The 14,509-nt window shown below is 48.0% G+C and overlaps 1 protein-coding gene across 3 annotated transcripts in view; it reads left to right on the top strand.

Annotated features, from left to right (window-relative positions):
• CSMD2 (CUB and Sushi multiple domains 2) overlaps positions 1-14,509 on the top strand; it is a 376,903-nt gene that overhangs the window by 281,989 nt on the left and 80,405 nt on the right. For all 3 annotated transcript variants that reach the window (XM_026657125.1, XM_026657127.1, XM_026657126.1), the window contains exons 36-40: positions 2,193-2,309; positions 4,032-4,241; positions 6,609-6,797; positions 11,701-11,878; positions 13,830-13,975. In XM_026657125.1, coding sequence (XP_026512910.1) covers positions 2,193-2,309; positions 4,032-4,241; positions 6,609-6,797; positions 11,701-11,878; positions 13,830-13,975 — 840 coding nt within the window. The remainder of the gene's footprint in view (positions 1-2,192; positions 2,310-4,031; positions 4,242-6,608; positions 6,798-11,700; positions 11,879-13,829; positions 13,976-14,509) is intronic.

Below are 14,509 nucleotides of genomic sequence, written 5' to 3'. Positions count from 1 at the left end.
TAACAACTCTAGATGTTTAATATTCATATTCTGCACTTTATGACTTTGCGAGAGAGACATTTATGCATTTAATAGCGTTAGTTAGTTAACAGTTATTTCAGGCCCCTGCTGCTCCAGCTCACATCATTTAGCTTTACCGTAATTATAATAGCTGCTGGCTCTTTTATCTGATGATCTACAGGCCAGAAATAAATAGAGAGATACTTACAGCAGAAAGAAGTGAGCGGGTAGGACTCCTGCCAATGGGAGCTGCTTAGAAAGGAGCCAGAACCCCTTTGGCTCAGCATTATAGTCAAGGAATTCAGGTGCTGGGAACAGCGTCTCAATACTGCAGCCACGGGGACCTCCAAGATTAATGGATAGATAAGCAAGAACAAAAAACTCTTATATTATCGTTACTATGATGTATTTGTGTTGGCATAGCACCTAGGAGCCCAGTCATGGGCCAAGACCCTGTTGTAGACGTTAGTGTCTATACAGTGCCTAGCACAATGGGGCCCTGGTCCATGACTGAGGCGTCTATGCATTACCACGATGCAAATAATACTGGGGTTTGCTCCAGATTGTCCCTTTAGTGTAGTGCTGGAAAGTTCTGTCTGTGTGTCCCTCCCCCTACATGCCTGCCTATCTGTCTACCTACCTACCTACTTACTTCTCTTCTCCTCCAAATCCCAGTGATGTCACTAGGGGGCGACCCCTTTGCAGGACCGGGTCACTGCTGTTTTAATAAAGGAACACAGTGTGTGGCTGGGGTTGGTTTGTTCAATCCCAAGAGTGTAAAGCTGGATCCATATTTAGGCGCCTTAAATAAGGGTACGTCTCCACAACCAGTGGCAGCCCACGGCAGCAAGCCTCTGAGCCCAAGTCAACAGACTCGGGCTTGCGCTACCGCACTCAACACAGCTGCGGAGACAGCACTTCTAAGTCGCGGCTCAATCTCTGATGCCTGCCCCCTGCCTAGGCCTCAGAGTCCAAGCTCCAGCCCAAGTCGCTGTGTCTACACAGCTGTTTTTAGTGTGGTATCGTGAGCCCCATGAGCCTGAGTCTGTCAATTCGGGCTCCAAGGTTCGCTGCCGCAGGCTGTGTAGACCTGGTGTTCGGAGACGCTGAGCACCGGCAGCTCATTGAGTGAAAATCAAGCAAGTTAGCAACGTGTGTGTGTGTGTGTGTGTGTGTGTGTGTGTGTGTGAAATTCTACGTATATGTGCCAAGCATCTCCCAAGTATGACAATTTTCACCTAAATGTAAAACCAGAGATTGGATTCTTCGTGGTTCTCTCATTTCCAAACCATATACAAAAGCACCCAAAGCACTGGAGAAAACATATTAATTCCCTGGCAAGGTTTGCTGGCTTCTCTCAGTTTATTTAATCCAGATGTTTTCCTTTTACATAATTTAAGAGCAGTTATGTTAAGCAGACATCAAGGGGGAAAAAAAAACCTTACAAGAGAAGCATTGTCAGACGTGAGCATGCATAGTGAGATGCTGGACAAAGGGAAATCTGTACCTTCAGTGTCAGATTGGATTAGGGATATGAGTGCATGTCTTCTGTTGGAATGTATTACAAGAGTAACGCAGAGGTCAGTCAGATAAGATGGTGTCTTGAGTTGAAATTTAATCTGTCGTCTTTTGTAAACATCTTGTTTGTTTTGATGTTTGTGCACTGGCCTTTGTAGAGGTTTCATTTGAGCCAACTGCATATACGCATTGTTCTGTATTTATAATTGTCCAGAGTTTGCTAAATATCATACCAACGGTTCCACCTTGATTTGGATCAAACGGAGGCACTCAGAATCAACGTAAGGACTAGACAGATAGATTTCTTAGCTGTATTTTGAAATAGTTACCGCCCGCAGGCCCCATTGGGCTTGATATTGCATGGTAACAGATGCCCCCTGCTTCTAACACCTTACAACCTAAGGTCCCAATGCTGTGGCCAGAGCTGCTCAGAGGTATGGATCCAGTCACAGGATAAGAGCTTTAATAGGTCAGACACAGAGTGCAGGAAAAACATGCAACATACTACTGGGGTGATCAGGGTGATGGTTGGCAAATATCATGTTAGTTCCATGGTGAATTTTTCTTCTTTTCCATAAAATAAATGGATGGCTGCAGCTGTATCCCTGTGTAAGTGGTAAGTGACCTTTCCGCAGATCCTTTCCATTAACATCAGGCCCTTGTCAATCTTACAGCCCAATGCGGTGGGACCACAGAAGAGATGGAAGGAGTGATCTTGAGTCCTGGGTTCCCAGGAAACTACCCCAGTAACATGGACTGCAGCTGGAGGATCTCTCTGCCCGTAGGGTTCGGTAAGCCTGCCGCTTCTTCAGACGAACACTGTTGCTTCTGAGTGCCTATTTCTGCTTGTGGCCTATGTGATGGTAGGCACTCAGGGGTTAATCTGGAAGGTCTCTGCAAATACCGCTGATTCTCTGGGTCACTTCTGAGTTTTCTGGACTGAAGCTTTCCCCCTTGTTGTAATCACGCATGCCTCTGTATGTTGGGGTGCAGTCAGGAATGCAACAGCCTTGCCTCCCCCAGCACCCCAGCTGGCCACCCGGATCATGGCTCGGTCACACACCACAGCATGCGGAAAGGGGGAGAGATTTGCCTGGTGCTCCCCTTCCTCATAGCACATCTGCTCAGGACCCAGTCACAATCCAGCCGCAAACAGTGCAGCGCAGGAACTCCAGCGGCACTGGGCCATTAGCTTGAGAAGCGTCCCTTATAGAACCAGCTGAGTTGTTTAAAGGGCAAATCAAGATACAATTAGATCATGGTGTCCCTCTAAGCAGCGCCTGAATGCTAAATTCTCACACTCTCTGTGCAAGATGGGAGCGTGTGTCTGACTCGTTTCTGTCAGAAACCTGGTCTTCACAAGGCAGTGGAAGTGGTGATCTGGTCCCCATGCTGAACTTATCCCTGAGAGAGCATTAGTCTGAGTCAGTGGTTCTCAACCTGCGGCCCAATCAGCACAGAGCTGCGGCCCATGTGGCATCCTCTGGGCCATATAGGTAGTATTGGATGCAGCCCATAAAACACATTCTAGGCCATATATGCAGCCCACACTGGTAAATAGGTTGAGAACTACTAGGAACAGATGGACTCCTCTCTCTGGATGGATGGAGGTAAGGTAAGGCGTGAGCCTATTTCATGATGTGTGTGGCTGGAGGTTTGGACATAAAGGGTCTGTCTACACTGTTCACTAAGCCATGTTTGTGAGACTCGGGCTTGTGGACTCACTGTTTCCCTGCCCATGCTTGAGCGTCCAGGCTGCTTTGTAAATCTGGGTTTGCAATTGCTGGACCCGGGTCTTTCAGCCGTGCTAACACGTCCATACTGCACTGCTCAGACCTTCTGACCTGGGTCTACAGCATGACCTGCATCCACACTACAAAGTGACAGGGCGTGGACCCGAGTCACAGCTGGACCCAGGCTCTCACCCATCCAGCTAACTGGATCCTAGGACCCAGGTCCTGAGTGCTGACCCGAGTCAGATGGATTTGTGTGAGGCTGGGCTCACAACTGGGTCAGAGCCTGAGCCTAGTGTACAATGTAGACATACCCAAAGGGCCTATGTTCTTAAGCAATGGTTCCCACTGAAACAGTGGGGTGAATGATTTTTAAAAAGAGTACGAATGTTCAACGCTCCAGCACTCAACTGCTGAGTGTCCACTTTGCCTACTGTGTTGCAGCACTCCACTGAAATAACAGGAATGAAAGAGCTTAGCTGGTACAGTCAGTACAGCAGGTGTTTTCTGTCTGGACGTACCTGGGACATTCAACAGCACAGCAAATGTATTCTACCTGCGTATAAACAGGTTCCTTCAGTCCACCTGCATGCACCTGGTACATCCACCTGCATGCACCTGGTACATCCACCACCAGGCTCATTGTGGCATCAGACACTTGCTGAATATAGTTCCAGGTCCTGCTGCTTGACCCATCGGTATTTGCCGATTTCCGAACTAGCAGACTGGCTTGACCGTTGCATTCATTTCTTCTCCTCCTCCTCCTCTTCTCCTTCTCAGGCGCCCACATCCAGTTTCTGAACTTCTCCACCGAGCCGAACCACGATTTCATTGAAATCCGGAATGGACCGTACGACACCAGTAACGTGATTGGCAGGTTCAGCGGCACTGAAATCCCGGGCTCCCTGCTGTCAACGTCACACGAGACCACCGTGTACTTCCACAGCGACCATTCACAAAACAAGCCAGGGTTTAAGCTGGAATACCAAGGTAACAAGGCCACCAAACAAGCAGGGAGGAAGAATTCTGTCCCCAGGGCTGGCAGTGGAGAGGGAACGGATGGAACAAGAGCTGCTCTTGTGTTGAATTAGTACCATGAGGACTTAATCCAAATGAGTGGAAAGGTGTTACATGAGATCCATACTTAATCCTAATAGCTGGGTTCCGTTCATCCTGCTGTCGCCTAAGGCAAATAACAAATGTTTCTGTAGTGCTTTGTAACAGTGAAATGCCTCAGAATTAATTCTGGCCAGACTGACTTTGATCTTGGCTCTCTAGACTGTCGTGTGCCATAAGAAGTCGTCCCCAATGGACATGACCTTGCTTTGGAATTTTGCAGGTGCTTGTCTTTCTAGCTCCTCTCTGTTTCCTAGAGCTGCGATGCACTCTTGATTTGTGCCGAGATGGGTTGTGGAGAGGGGAACTGGGCATTTAAAAGAAAAGAGGTGCAGTAGTTTAACTGAATATTCCTATGCCATGGCGTTGGGCATGGTTTGAGAATCTTAACAGAGAATGAGAGTGGGAGCAGAGAAATAAATTAGCACCAATTCAAAAGGAAACCCTGGCGTAAAGTCTCACAAGTGACCAGTGAATTTGAAGAGCCTCTGGTTTTGCATCCTCAACTTGAGATCACCTTACAGGGAGTCCTGATTTTCAGGGGGATGGGGCTCAACTCTCTCAAAATCAAGCCCCATTTAAGGTGTCTTAAGTCAGGCACCTGAAAAATTGAGCACCCCAGATCCCTAGTCGCTGTTAAACATGTCGGCCCCTGAGCAGTGAATGCCTGTGAGTCTGTGAAACCCTCTGGGCAGGAGCTTTCTGGGCATTTCTTGTTGAAACTTCTCAGAGTGGATTTTCTGCTTTTGGAAGGCGCTGGGCTCCTTGATTCCCTGGATGCTGAGCTCCTTGGTTCATCCAGCTGCAGCATGGGCAACAGCAGTGCTGTTTCCCCTCACAGTGTCCCTGTACCAATGTGCCTTTGGAGGGGTCGTCTCGCAGGGTGTTGAGTCTCATGGCTCATTCGCTTGTTGGCCTCTCTGCTGAGGGGCCATTGGTCATTGCAATACAAGAAGCCAAGGGCTGAGCAGACCAAAGAAGCAGATTTCCATGTATATACCTAGACACGGCCTCATTTCTATATATACCTCAAGGGGAATGGGTCAGTGCATATCTGAGTCTGCAGGGCTGTCAATCCGGAGCGCTCACGAGTACTACATTTCCAAAAACACTTGGCCTTCTCTGCATCCCCATCCTTGGTGGATTCAAGCATTGAAGGGACAAGGTGTCCTGCAGGGGAGCTGTGTGTCTTGTGACGAAGGAGATGAGGGTGGACTTTGATGTGCCGCAGCTGGGAGCCGAGTGAGCCTGCCCCCACAGAAGAGAGGCATCCTAGGAGTGGAAAAGGCAGAGCGTATCTCTCTGTCCGTGTGATGCAGCCAAAGGCTGGCAAAGGGCAGACTCCCCAGAAACAGCACTAACAGCAGCTACTCAGACCTAATTGAAAACATTAATTTTCCCTCGGCTTTCCCGTGCGTGCACCATATAACTCATGCGCTCTTGTACGATTTAGGGGGGAAAAGCACAGGCCAAGGCACCATGGGTAATCTCATGGAAATTGCTATGGAAATTAGATCTGGCTGTGCTGATCAATCATAACTCATCATGTCAGGCAGAGCATGTTAGCCCATTGCCAACCAGGCAGATTTCCCCCATTAGAAGCGAGCTCTGGGTTGACTCTGCAGATATAGGCCTCGTAGAGACAGGATAAACCAAAAGTGGGGCCCATTGCTGCCCCAGGTAGCAGGATTTTCTAATCACTATCGTTCAGAAGAATGTTTGGCTCTTTAAACCCTTTATAGAGTCACCACCAAAAAACCCGAACCAAACCAAAACCGCCAAGCATTGTGAAGAATCTAACAGCGGCATTCTGGCCCCACTGCAGTCAATGGCAAAATTCCCATTGAATTCAGTGGGGCCAGAATTTCACCTGAAATCCTTAATCATGCCAGGGGGTAGATTTTTAGGTGGGAATTGCCATACCGGATCAGACCACTTTTATATAGCTTCAAGCCCTTCTGGTCCTATGTCCAGCTATAAGGCAGGGAGAAAAGGGGTATTTACCGCCATAGGACATGTATTTATCAAGGGATTTTTGTCCATCGGGGTGACATTTTGGCTGTCTATCCCATGCCCCGTTTCCTCCTCCACCCATTATACCTCCATCCTCTAGAGCGACAACCAAGATATGGTGAGGACAGTGGCTCTAGCACTACGAAACCCTTGGCAGGAGGGAAAAATGACTCCAGCCTTTAGAGGAAAGCATGAAATACAGAACCTGTCTCCTTCTTGTATTTCCAGCCTACGAACTCCAAGAGTGTCCTGACCCTGAGCCTTTCGCGAATGGCATTGTGAGAGGAGCCGGTTACAATGTTGGCCAGTCTGTATCTTTTGAGTGTCTTCCTGGATACCAGCTGATTGGCCACCCAGTCCTGACGTGTCAGCACGGCACCAATAGGAACTGGGACCACCCACTGCCCAGGTGTGAAGGTACGACTTTATCGGGTCACCTTTGAACATCATGGGGATTTTCTGGGTAGCCCGAGGAGTCTGCTCAGTACTGGCTTCTTGTAACTTGCTTGCCTTGGGGATTTTGATGGATCAGCTGGGAGGAAGGAGGAAATGACATTGCCTTGGTATTTTGAATCCACCTTCTTTCTAGGTCAAAGCCCAGATTGCTGACTCAGGTTCATTCAAACTCGTATGCAGTCTGGCTTTGTTCCGATGCTGATTAGTGGGAAGGGAACAAGCTTGCAACAGCAGCTCAGTGATACTGGAGGATGCAGTAGAAGAGATAAAAATATGGTCTGCAGTTTCTTTATGTTTTATTCATGTGATCCTCGAGGGCATAGCTCTTCCTTTCCTAAGCCTTTGTGTAGCGTTGCTGTGCACTGTTTAACAGCTGCTTTGTCTCACCCCAGAGCCAGCTGCATTGCATCAGTGAGCAAAGTGCTTATCGTTTGTACAGTCCGTGGCTCTTTACGTTTGTAAAACCTAAAGTGCTTTGTGATCCTATAGGGTGAAAGTTTCTCTGGAAACATAAGCTGCTGCTAGAGACAGGCCTGAGCTGTGGAGTACGGATACAGGTCTCGACCCTGGTAGTGTTTGGATCAGCGAGTTGGGGTCAGCCCACTTTGAGCGGTGTGGGCGAGTGGTGAAATTCACACCCAGACCTGGGTTCGTCTTCCAAAGTTAGGGTGTGTTTGCATCTGGGGTTATGATTCAAGCCCATCTCTGGCTAGCAGCGTTTTATTCTTTCCTTGTTCCATTGCTGACTATCAATGGGAGTAGTGCTTGTGCAATAAGGCGGTATATGGCCCTGAGAAGAATATGCGTGTTGGGCCTGATTTTTTAAAGTGCTGAGCACTTAAAGCGCCCATTGTCAGAACCTCTGCGAACCAGGTCCATAGCGCCTGTCTTCCAAGGACAAAGGTGGGCTTCACAGATCTTAATTATCTAACCCTCTCAGCTCCACTGCCTTGTGTATTATCAATTCTATTGTACAGATGAGGAGCTGAAACACAAAGCATTCAAGTGACTTGCCAATGGTCACCCAGCAACTCAGTGGCAGAGACAAAAATTAGAACCCAGCTCTCATCAATTCTTAATCTCTCCAGGGACAGTGGCTCCACATTGTAAATGCATTGATTTGTCTTCTCTGCAAGCTCCCCACAGAGCACATTTCCCTGAGCGCTGTCACGTGGCAACTTCAGAATCTGTGCTCCCTGCTTATGCTAAGAAACCATCATCGTTTTGTTGATTTATTAACCCCTGAGAAATTACTGCCAGCTCTTGGACAGGTTTATGGCCGCACATGGCCAGCATTCTCTGCCTAGTTTTCTTTCTATTTTTTTTTTACTTTTTTTCCTCCTTTCCCAGCCTGCTATTTCATGCTGACATTGAGCCTGATTAGAGCAATGTTTTATTGTTCTAAATAAGTTTTGCCTTTTTCCCATTCAAACACCTATCAAAGTCAGAACTTTATGATGTGTCGGAGCAGCTAAATAAATAAGGTAAAGAACTGGGGCTATGATCAGCTCCGCGCTTTGGGTTTGCAACACCGAGTGCTGCGCTGAAGTAAATTTAATCACCACCACTGTGCGGAGCCCTTGCTGAGAAAAGACCCTTGCAGCTCTTGGGCTTCAGTGGTAGGATTGTGTCAATGTGCAGTCTGGTCTCCCTTGCGCAGCGACTGCTGCATCACTGAAATGCTGATGAATCTTTCCCTGTTGGAGGTGGAATTCTTTAATGATCTTGGCAAGAGTCTCCGTTTGCAAGACCTGTGTCTGCAGCTGTGGTTTCAGGGTGTTAGCCGGAGCGAATGGCTCGGTGTTCTTGACATCCAGTCTGAAATGTATCAGAGGGGTAGCCGTGTTAGTCTGGATCTATAAAAAGCAACAGAGAGTCCTGTGGCACCTTATAGACTAACAGACGTATTGGAGCATAAGCTTTCACTGGTGAATACCCACTTCGTCAGACGCATGTGGTGGAAATTTCCAGAGGCAGGTATAAATATGCAGACCAGAATCAGTCTGGAGATAACAAGGTCAGTTCAATCAGGGAGGATGAGGCCCTCTTCTAGCAGTTGAGGTGTGAAAACCAAGGGAGGAGAAACTGCTTTTGTAGTGGGCTAGCCATTCACAGTCTTTGTTTAATCCTGAGCTGATGGTGTCAAATTTGCAAATGAACTGAAGCTCAGCAGTTTCTCTTTGGAGTCTGGTCCTGAAGTTTTTTTGCTGCAGGATGGCTACCTTTAAATCTGCTATTGTGTGTCCAGGGAGATTGAAATGTTCTCCTACAGGGTTTTGTATATTGCCATTCCTAATATCTGACTTGTGTCCATTAATCCTCTTACGTAGGGATTGTCCAGTTTGGCCGATGTACATAGCAGAGGGGCATTGCTGGCACATAATGGCGTATATTACATTGGTGGACGTGCAGGTGAATGAACCGGTGATGTTGTGGCTGATCTGGTTAGGTCCTGTGATGGTGTTTCTGGTGTAAATATGTGGGCAGAGTTGGCATCGAGGTTTGTTACATGGATTGGTTCCTGAGTTAGAGTTACTACGGTGCGGTGTGTGGTTGTTGGTGAGAATATGCTTAAGGTCTGAAATGTGTAGTTTCTCTGTTCAAGGCTATCTTGGCCTTTCATCAGTCCAAGAGAGAGAGATTGAGTTATGTGCAGTTTACTGTAGCAGGGTCTTTTATATAAAACCTTAGGAAGTGCAAGATTCCCCCCGTAAGCAGGATGGCTTGTACCAGTTGCTCCCAAACTTGCCTTGTACTGTGGGGGCTGCGTTTGTTTTTCTCTTTTGAATCAAGACTCCTTCGCTCTAGAGGACATAAAACATAGAGGGCCACAACGTCAGCTGGTGTCAGTTGACTTCAGTGGAGCTCTGGTGATACACACCCGCTGAAGATGTGGCTGAATATCCGCCCATTAGCACCCAGTCCTGTAAGGTGCTGAGTTCTAGCCACAGGTGCTGCACACCCTCAATGCTCGTTGATTTCACTGTCCCTTGGAGGTAGCAGGAGCGAGCCCCTAAGGTATTTAAATAACCATTCTGCCCACATTTTCCATCCGGCCCTTTCTTTCATCCCTGCTTGCTTTCTTTAGCAAGAACCCTGCTACACCACGAGGAAGGGAGCACAAAGCAATTGGCATATCCTGCAGTACTTCTAAATGTGATGCTTCAGGAGCCACATACTTAGGCGCAGTAAGAGGTGGTTAAGTACAGTTTGGGGGGGTGTTTTTGCTGAGGAGTCACTGGGCTGTTAGCTCTATTAATATCATTGCAAATGCTCCCTTTCCAGATACTTTTTTTCTTAAACACAACCACCAATCGCTGTCTGTTTTTGCATAGAAGCTGCCTGTGAGTAATGGTTGCCCTAGTCCAACAATCTCCCCTTCCCGTTCAGGTCACAGCGGAAAGTCCATTTAACTGTAAGAGAAGTAGTGATTTTGAAATAAATCTGTATAGGCTGAGATTTCTAAAGCCACTGAAGGGATTCCGTTGGAAATCACTAGGTTGCACTGTTTTTATTACAGTTGAGAGGAATTGAGCATCCCAATCTCCGAGGTGGTTTTGCAAATCTCATCCTTGTTATATAAGGTAAATGTGTGTGTGTGTGTGTGTACACACACACTCTCACTTGGACTGCTCACGTGAATAGGCAAAGCGGGATTAGGCACTAAATACACAGGGCCTGCCTCGGATCTGATTTACACCGTTAATTGGAACTAACTCCCTTGAAGTCAATGGAGCGACTCCGGCGTGACGCGCTGTGTGTAAGCAAGAGAATCAGGCGCACAAGGTGTGAGAGACAGTCCTGTCTGCAGGGGGCTAATCACGCTCTGCAAATCCACCAAGGCTGTTCCAAGCAGATTGGAAAAGGTTCTGCACCAGAAATCTTGCGTCCTAGAGAGGCAGCATGATGCAGTGGGTAAAACCTAGATGTGGGACTCAGGAAGCCTGGGGTCTGTTCCCTGTCTGCCACTCATCTGCCGTGTGTCTCTAGGCAGGTCACATCACCTCTCTGTTTCCCCTCCCATTCTTTGTTTGTCCCCGGCACAGTGGGCCCCAGATCTCAATCAGGGCATGTAGGTGCTGCTGTCATGCAAATAACAACTACTAATAATCCCCACCCCTGCTCTCAGATCCGCTCTCTAAAACACCAGCTGTCCGGCAGTTCTGGCCCAGGTCGTGGCATATTTATGGTTGGGTAGCTTTGCCCACTGACGGGTTTAGGAGCATGCTGTTCCCCCATGAGTACACATGGCTGGAGAGCCCTAGTCCCTATATTGGAGCGTGGGGTGTGGTTTCTCAGCGCACCTGGCTGTCAACTGGGTACCAAAAGCCTCTAATTGTTTCTGCCCAGCCCCGAAGCACTAAGCAAGGTTTACTGTTAACAGGATGGAGCTGAAAAGTTTGGGACAGGATCCACAGATTCCTAGCATGCACATTGGGTTGGATCCATCTATAATCAGAACCACTGTCTTGTCTAGCTGCTCTATCTCTGTCCTCTCGTGTATTTGTTGAGACCAGTCACTGCAGCCCCTCAGTGCTGGCTTATTCCCTGTTGACACTGTGCAAAAGAAATGGAGTTCAAATCTTGCCTTTATCTTGAACCCTCTGGGCTAACGGGAGCTGGGAGCTATAGTTAGACATCGGGATCAGCCTCTGACTCTCGGATCACTCCTGAATCATCCTCTGGGGCTGAGGAGCAGATCAGCATCGTTGGGCACAGGAGTGAGCGGTGCATCCATCGCTGCTCAATTGGAGGGAGGAGGTTCACAGCAGGGGAAGGAAGGGAGGGTAGGCAAAGAGGGGCAGGGGATCCAGGAGGGGTTTGTTAATTGTATTTGTTTTTCTTTGTTATTAATGACGTGCAGTCCCATGCGGAGGAAATATCACCACCCAGAACGGCACGGTCTACTCCCCGGGCTTCCCCAACCAGTACCCCAATTCCCAGGACTGCACCTGGCTCATCACGGTGCCTGCAGGGTATGGGATTCATCTCAACTTTACACTGCTGCAAACGGAGCCCTACAATGACTTCATCACCATCTGGTGGGTGCCTCGGCGGGCGCGTGAGAGCTGACTTCGTCGGTCAGTCAGTCCGTCTGTCTGCCTGATCTGTAGGGATTTGAGCCCCGGTTCAGCAAAGCACTCACGCACGGGAATAGTTCCATTGACTTCAATAGCGTTATTCATGCACTTGAGTGCTTTGCTGGACTGGGCCATTATAAAGCATTTGGGGGGGAAAGGGGTGGAGAGAAGAATGCTTCTGGAGGGGTTTGGAATATAGCTAGGAGTGATGGGAATTTGGCCTAGTATCAGCTCAGTGTCTGATAGGCCCTTTCTCCATAGAGCCATGTGTTGTGCTGGCTTAGGGGAATGGACAAGATGAGCGGAGAGATCTTCTCCAAACTTAGCTTCTGTGATCTTAATCTAAAACTTAGGCTGGATTTCAAATGAAAAGTCCCCAGAGGGAATGAGACTGAACATGGGCTGGTTTCCTAAAGAAACCCCCTTCATTTGGGACTGGACAAAGATCTGTAGATGGCTCCTCAGCCGATGTACATTGGCCGTCACTCCAGTGACTTTGAGTTCTCACCATCCTTTTCCCATTGACTTCACTGGAGTTATGCCGTTTACAGCAACCGAAAATTTGGCCCCTGGAGGATAAATACTGTCTAAGGACTGAGTGGCAATGGGTCTTTCTGAGCCCTAATTCTGTGATCATTGCCTGTTCAAAAACAAAGAAATCAAACCCATGCTGTGCGCAGTTTAAACAAATGCCGCCCTCATGCGGCCAGTCTGACCCAATTACTCTCTCTAGACGCTGCATCTCTGCTGGGGGCAAATGCAGGACATCATCCCAGCTGAGACTGGACATTATTAGGTTACAGGTCCCTCCTCCTCCTGCTGGATTCTCTCCTCAGCCCGGCCCTTCATCTCTGCAATGCTCTGCTGAAGGGAATAAGAGAAAATCTCTTGACAGAGGATACTTTTATGAATGGCAGACGAGGTCTTTACCTCAAGCTGAATTTAGATGAAATGAATCTGGTTCAAACTAGCATAATAGGAATTGCCTTTTGCTTCAGATTTCCCCAGCAGACGTTTTCCCAGGCTTGTTTATTCCTTGGCAGAACGACTTTGTGGTACTAGATAGATATAGAACAGGGGGGAAATACTACATTTGCTGATGTCCTCTTTAGCTTTTGCTTTGTCGTCAGACATCAGTAGCTGTGCAGTCCAAAGTGAAATCACAGAACGCTTTCACTCAGAGCGAGGGCACAGCGTGGCATCAGGAATGGACAGCTGGGTTCAAACGCAAGCGCCCAGAGATCGGGAGCCAGGTCTTTAGCTGGTGTAAATGGGCGTAACTCCACCAAAGTCAGTGTAGCTAGGCTGATTTACATCGGCTGAGAATTTGGCTCCAGGAGCATGGCAGGGTAGGATCTTCATCTCCCCTTAGGATAGGGAAGGAGAAGTCATGCACGGCACGTCAATAACTCCACCCACATTGGTCCATCGAGGGGGGCACATGGGGCCAAACTTCCTAAAGAGCTCAGAGCTACATTTTCAAGTGCTCAGTGCCCACTGCTGGAGCTGGACATTCAAAGGAGCTCAGCATCCACTCTGCACCAAAGTGCAGAGCTCTTTGGACCATCTGGCCTTAATTCTCCAAAGGCAGGTGATGAAAGTTCAGAAGGCTGAGATGAACCCTCTCTTCAGAAGCAGATTACTGGTTACATCTGGAGTCCCCATTGCCTGCAATTATATGGGCCAACCTGGGAAGAATCCACTTGTACCACTCTGGAAGTGAAGTTATTGGCTGCCAAAGGAGTAATGGGAAACCTAATGTCGCAGATTGGGGTGGTGACAAGAAAGATAGGGCAGGAAAGAACAGGAGGTTGTGTGTATGTGTGCATCGGAGTGCCAAGAGGCTGATCCCACCCTGGGATAACAGGGAAAGGTGTAATGTGGTTGTGTTCTTTCTGACTTGTGCTTTCAGGGATGGACCACAGCAAACAGCCCCACAGCTGGGCATGTTCACGGGGAACTCAGTGAAGAAATCTGCCCAAAGCTCCTCCAACCAGATCCTGATGAAATTCCACAGTGACGCAGCCAACGGAGGGATCTTTGCTATCTATTTCTATGGTCTGTATTGCTCATTGAGCAGCCTGTGTTTTAATTTCTTGCCCCATGATTTTGTTGCATGTAGAGGGGTCTGAGCCAGTTGTGAGTCATCAGGAGAAAGAATAATGCTCATGAAAGGGATATATTTAGAGTGCAAGATACAGAAAATACCCTGCTGCTTGAAGCACCATCTCTCAGATGAGACCTATCATGAAGGGTCTGTCTCTCAGAGAGTTGAGACCTGCAGTCTCTGTGCAATTTTGCATGTGCAAATGCCTGCCTTACACACACACTTATAATTGCACATGCAAAGTAGGCATGCGTACGCCATGCAGAAGTAGAAATATATCAGCAACTTCCTGATAATCAGAACACAAATCAAACTCCTGCAAACTAGCAGCTGTGAAAGATCCTATGGCATATCTCACAAGGTGACAGCTATTAATACTGCTCTCCTTGGCAAATTCTATTTAGTGTAAATCCATTTTGTTCCCTAACATTCCCACTTCTTGCAATTTCAGTTGGATATGGTGCTATTCTTCCAATCCCATGCTA

Source organism: Terrapene carolina, unplaced genomic scaffold (genome assembly GCF_002925995.2).
Source record: "Terrapene carolina triunguis isolate 2854851 unplaced genomic scaffold, T_m_triunguis-2.0 Scaffold236, whole genome shotgun sequence".
Classification (NCBI taxonomy): Eukaryota; Metazoa; Chordata; order Testudines; family Emydidae; genus Terrapene; species Terrapene triunguis.
Note: the sequence above shows the minus strand (reverse complement) of the source record. Positions and strands in the feature narration are given on the sequence as shown.